The 6,000-nt window shown below is 58.4% G+C and overlaps 1 protein-coding gene across 6 annotated transcripts in view; it reads right to left on the bottom strand.

Moving 5' to 3' along the window:
- Window positions 1–497: 497 nt before the first annotated feature.
- The window catches only part of VAC14 (VAC14 component of PIKFYVE complex), a 202,791-nt gene continuing 197,288 nt past the window's right edge, over window positions 498–6,000 (bottom strand). For all 6 annotated transcript variants that reach the window (XM_073307160.1, XM_073307162.1, XM_073307161.1 and 3 more), the window contains one exon: window positions 498–1,504. In XM_073307160.1, coding sequence (XP_073163261.1) covers window positions 1,342–1,504 — 163 coding nt within the window. In that variant the 3' untranslated portion in view covers window positions 498–1,341. The remainder of the gene's footprint in view (window positions 1,505–6,000) is intronic.

Below are 6,000 nucleotides of genomic sequence, written 5' to 3'. Positions count from 1 at the left end.
CTACTGTTGCTTGGGGAGGCGGAGTTCCTAGAGTGATGGAAAACCCACTTCTGGCCCTGCAGCCTGCATCTACACGCCAGGTGCGATAGCAGCATAGCTCAGGTGCCGAGCAGTGCCAACAGTGAAGACATGGCCTTACTCTGGCTAGCTCTGGCCCCAGAGCAGAGAAGCTGCGGCAGTGTGGGTCACGAACCCATGCCTGCCCTGCTCTGGGACCCGAGCACGTCTACTGGACCTGCAGTTACCTCCTAGGATTTCAGCATCGCTGATGTGGATCATCCCTCCCAGACCCTGCCATGCAGAAGGGGCACTTCTTTTGCCTGGGAAACAAATGGCAGACATGGGCCAAATCTCAAACCCATGTAGGACATTTGGGGGATGCGGAACCAGCCAGGGGAGAGGGCCCCAAAGGGCTCAGTGGGTGTGGAGGGCAGCCTCAGTCCAGGTGATGACCATCCTGGGGGCCTTCCCCCAAGGAGCAGCAGATACCAGGCAGGGACTTTGCCATAATTCTTTTATTTCAATGTGGGAAGTTTTTACATTGGTACAAATCTATTTTCAGGCTAGAACTCTGACTTGGACTGAACCCCTCCTCTATATACACACACGTGATGTTTTCAGGGGGCTATGAATTAAGGCTGCACTGCCATATGTACTAGAGGGAGGTGGGTCCAAGGGGGGTGACAAGAGGCGGCTGAGTGACGCGCACACACAGGAATGCACGTCCACAGGACCAAGAGCACTGGAGGATTAGATAGTGCTGTTGCCACAGGGAACTAAGGGCAGTGGACGGCTGAGATCCAAGAAGCCAGCTACCAGAGGCCGGCTTTCCTTTCGGGACTGCAGCACATGCCTGCCTGCCTGCCTGGTGGTGGAGGGGGGGGAGGAGAGAAACAGGGAGGTGAGGCCAGTCCAGTCACATGCCCACAGACACTAATGCTTGTTTGAGGCTGGAGGTAGCAGAAAATGCTTTTTATGTGTCTTCCCTCTGGCCTTACTGGCCCGGCTGTGCCATCAGCTGACTGTTGCCAGGGAGGGCTTAGTAAGGCAGAATGTGGGGTGGGGGGAGCGTGTAGCTTCATTTGTCCCTTTAGTCCCCTCCTACAACTTCCCCACATGCTTGCTTGTGATGCTCTGGAAGTTTGTGCAGCTGGGGTGCTGGGCTCCGGCTTGGTCTCTGGAGATCCTCCCCAGTTGAGCGCTGTGGCCACCTCCACCGCCTCTCCCCTGGAACAAGCACCCCCGCTGGATCAGACACCCTGGAACCCATGGCAGCCACCAGGTCTCTCTGGCTCCCCTCCCCAGGTCACTGTCTCCATGCACGCCAGCGGTGGCTGGTGCTCAGAGGATGACCCTTCGGTCTGGGGGCTCTCCCCGGCCAACCCGCTGGTGTCTCACTTCCAGGTGCTTGTTCTGGACTCGCTCAAAGTGCTGCAGCAGCTCCAGGTAGTCGATGTTGGTGGTGGTCGCTTTCTTGAAGCCCAGGGTTGTCTTAGTGCTGTCCCTGGGGAGAGGAAGCAGAGAGAGAGAGAGATGAGAGGGCATGGTGTGTGCCAAGCACCCAGTATGTTACCACCCCCACACAGACACCACATACTGAAGCTCCCTGCCCCAAGGGCCAGACGTTTGTGCTTTCCACTACAAAACACGTCCCCCTCAGCCTGGGTGGCAGGGAGACGCCTGGGCGGCAGGGAGACGCCTGGGCAACGACTGCGGAAGAGCCTACAGCTAGGAGCAGGCCAAGGGCTGCTAAGCAGCTGAGAAGGGGTCAGGGAGGAGGAAACTGGGTATCACGGTAGTGATGCTGCTGTCCATCCCCTACGTTTCTAGTGAACCGGCCAAGTGCACGGGGCAAGTGAAGACCCTGGTGAACCGATCTATCACCATGGATCAGAGCGCCCAGAGTGATGCTGGGCCAAGCTAACTGGCCCAAGCAGCAAGAGGCTTGGAGTAGAGGGGTGATGCGAATCTCTCCTGAAAGCTGGAGAGCACTGCCCCCACTACTGACAGCACCCCGTCCTATGAGCCACTCCCGCTCTCAGCAGAGCTAGGCTCCAGGGGGCTGGCTGGCGTTCTGGACTCCAGAAACTGCACTGCTCACCATCCAGAGACTGGGAGGAGCTGGAGCGCCCTGCGGAGTAATGCTCAGTACCTGCACCTGCTGGCGTTGCCATCCTTGGGGGGTAGAGGTGCCAGGCGCTTCCCGGGGACAGTGTGCTCCAGGCTTGTCCTCTGCTCTATGCCTGCCAGGAGGAGCCACCCCAATGACAAGCCTGGTGGGGAGTTCAGTGCCCTGGCACCTCACTGCCTGAGAGCTGGCTTCACCTGGCAACAGGAGCCTCCATGGGATACAAACCGCGGGGCCTGGCTGGGTCTGTATCAGAGGGATCCCAAACTGGAACCAGGGATGCCCCCCAGGCCAGGCAGGAGGAGTTTGGCAGAGCCCAGCTGCAGCACAGGAGGCAGCTGCAGAGGCCTGGTCTGGCCCTAGCACTGGTCTCAGATTGAAGGTGGGGCTGACACCAGCAGTGTTAGACAGTGCTGCTGCCCTGCGTGTCCGGTTACTCAGGAGCCATTCGCGGCATGTGATGTGCCCTCCCAGGGCAGGGGGCCTAGCAAGCTGTGGGCACCAGGCTGGTTTTCAATCCCAGGGTTATGCGGAGACAGTGCAAAGCCCCAGCTTCGCCACACACGGCGAGGCATTTCCCAGCGGAGCAGACAGTGCGGCAGGCAGCTGCTCAGCAGGTCAGCGCCCTGGGACAACAGCGCAGGCCAGCCCGCCTGAGTGGGAAGGTCACACCAGGTTAAGGTGCTGCAGCCAGACACAGAGGAAGCACGCAGGCTTCATTGCTGCGCAGCACCAGGGAAGTTCCTGCCCCAGTGGGACCAAGAACCAGAGCACCCAGCCGGGCTGTGGCCTCATGTCCTTTCAAAGCTAGCCCCACACCCCCACCAAGGCCACTGCCCTACAACCCTGCTGGCTGCCCCCCAAGCCCATCTGGCTCTTCACTCCTGTCCGACTGCACCCCCCCCTCCTCTCCAGCAGAGCCGGCCAAACCCTGACTTGGACGGTGAATGCACCAGCCCCCCTCTGCCACATGTGCCCATCCCCCTGGCCCCACAGAGCATGCTGCCCTCATCCGTGTGACCCACCCTGCTGATCAGCACAATGAGCCAGGCTCTCGCCCCACCCCAGCTCCCATCATTTCCCAGAAGGGGGGGAAGGGAGGGGTAGGGACGGCCCAGTCCGATGTTATCTCCCACGCCCAGTGCCTGGCCCAGCTGCAGCCGACATCACAACAAAGGGGGCCAATAGTGTCAGGGTTCCTGGGGGAAGCTCAGCCCCAGCCCCTCCCTACTCCCAGCAGGGCTGGGGTAGGTCAGGGTACAAGAAGAGGAGACAAACGTACATGCAGGAACATGTGGCTTGGAGCCAGACACGCTGCCTGGGAAGGGGGATCCGGGCAGCCTGGGACTTGGGCCCTATGGCTCAGATGGACCCCAGCTGCAGCCCATGACGCAGAGCAGGAGAGGTGGGACTGTCCTGTGGGAAGAGCACGCGAGCAGCGAGAGTGTCTGGGACAGAGCCAGGAGGGTGGGACAGTCTGCCCAGGGCTGGGAGTGCTGATGGACCCGGGACCTGTCCCTGAGCAGGAGAGAACGAGTTGCTGGAGGGGAAAGTGGTCTGAGGCTCCAAGCAGCTCTGCCTGGTTGGAGCCATGGGCTGAACTCAGCGGCCACCACCCTCCCCTGCTGGGGGAGAGATCCTGGCCTAGTGCTTGGTGGGAGCACGTGAACTCTCCCCTGGGGTTCTCGCGGGCGCTGATCTAAGGGCGCACAGATCCAGGCTAGTGTGGGATGGCTCAAGGGGACTCTGGACAAAGAAGGTCAAAGCACTTTATCTCCTGCCGCCAGCGCCCACAAAAGCCACGTGTGCTCTGCTAAAACCAGTGGCAGGCTGGGTGGTTCAGCGGCAGCACTGGAAATAGAGCCTGGAGCCTTGACCGTCAGCCAGCAGCTCTAACCACAGGCCAAGCTCCCTTGCTGTGAGGGCAGCCAAGCAGTGACTGCAGCAGTACATGGCGACACTCACCAGATGATCCCGGGTGGGAGACTCCAGTTCTCAGGTACGAATCCCAGGACATGCCAGGAGGAGACCAAGCCCTGTGCATTTTAACTGCCAATAAGCCGCGTGGATCACGAAGGAGCCAACTTAGCAGCATCTGCTTTGCAATTCTGAGGCCCTGGCTACACCCAAATTGCCTTGGGTTAGTGGAGCCAGTGCAAAAGGCGCTGGGCACATGCTGGTTCTGATTTAATGCGGTTTAATTTCAACCCAGTTCTAAGCAATTTATGCCAAACAGAAATAAGAGCCTCCCCCCACCCATGGGCCTGGACTGGTCTGACCGAGGGCAGGTGTCCACTGACGATGCTGCAGTGGTGCGGCTACCCCCGTCGCGCTCCAGGGAAGAAGCCACCACACCAGCAGGAGAACTCCTCCCACCTCCCTTGCAAGTGGCAGTAGCTATGTCAGTGGGGAAGCTCTCCTGCCAATACAGCGCTGTCTACACTGGGGCGCAGACTGGGTACCTGGTGGCTTTTTCACACCCCGAGCGACACTTATACTGACGTACGTTTATAGTGTCGACCAGCCCTAAAGCTTGTTTAGATTCACACCTGAAGTTAAACCAGGGCGACGCTGCAGGGAGACCAGCCCCGAGCGCTGGCTCCACGGCTGTATGTACTGCTGGACGAAGGAGGGCCAGGGATCGCCCGTTGGCAATATGGCACTGTGCGTCAAGGCTGGCAGAGTGAGCTCCCTCAGGCTTAAGCTGATTTACGGGGGTGGCGAGTGTGGTGCTTGGGAAAGGGAGGGACCCAAAAGCACAAACAGGCGCTGAGTGACCCGCCTCAGTGCAAGACACGAGAAGTGAATCTTCCCCTCTACTCTGCACTGATGAGGCCTCAGCTGGAGTATCGTGTCCAGTTCTGGGCGCCACCTTTCAGGAAAGATGGGGACAAACTGGAGAAAGTCCAGAGAAGAGCAACAAAAATGATTAAAGGTCTAGAAACCAGCTATGAGGGAAGACTGAAAAAATTAAGTTTGCTTAGTCTGGAGAAGAGAAGACTGAGAGGGGACCTGGTAACAGTTTTCAAGTACATGAAAGATTGTTACAAGAAGGAGGGAAAAGAATTGTTCTTCTTAACCTCTGAGGACAGGACAAGAAGCAATGGGCTTAAATTGTAGCAAGGGCGGACATTAGGAAAGCTTCCTAACGGTCAGGGTGGTTAAGCACTGGAATAAATTGCCTAGGGAGGTTGTGGAATCTCCATCATTCGGGATTTTTAAGAGCAGGTTAGACAAACACCTGTCAGTGATGGCCTTCTAAGAAATACTCAGTCCTGCCAGGAGTGCAGGGGACGGGACTAGATGACCTCTAGAGGTCCTTTCCAGTCCCATGATTCTACTGATGCCCCTCAATCCAGACCTGCAGCCCCCTGAGTAATTCCAACCTGAGAGCACCCCACCTACAGCTCCGCCAATACCCTAAACCCAGACCTGACCCCCGCTATGCCACTTAGTCCCCCCCGAGCTCTTCTGATGCCCCTCCATCCAGACAGGCACCCCCTGCTATTCCACTCCTAGTCCCCCATTCCCCAAGCTCTGCCAAGGTCCCTCCACACTTGTGCTACGGTAAGGCCCCACTGTGCTGGGTACGGTACAGACAGACAGTCCTGCTCTGAAGAACTTGCAATCCAAGTGTAAGAGCACAGATGAGAGGAGGATAATGCACGCGCACATGGCTTTCCAGCCCGCGTCTCCTCCCACACAGCTCCGCCAAGGCTCCTCATGCTGTGCACCAGCCCTGCTCTTCCAGGAGGGGAAAAGCACAAGGCACAAGCAAGCGTTTAATCCTTTCCCACAGCAGGACGGGAACCCCGCCTCCCGGCTCCTGCTGGCTGAGTTCTGCTTCTGGCTGCACTGCTTAGGAAGCTGTA

Source organism: Lepidochelys kempii, chromosome 12 (assembly GCF_965140265.1).
Source record: "Lepidochelys kempii isolate rLepKem1 chromosome 12, rLepKem1.hap2, whole genome shotgun sequence".
Taxonomy (NCBI): domain Eukaryota; kingdom Metazoa; phylum Chordata; order Testudines; family Cheloniidae; genus Lepidochelys; species Lepidochelys kempii.
This window is presented reverse-complemented; position numbering and strand designations above follow the sequence as displayed.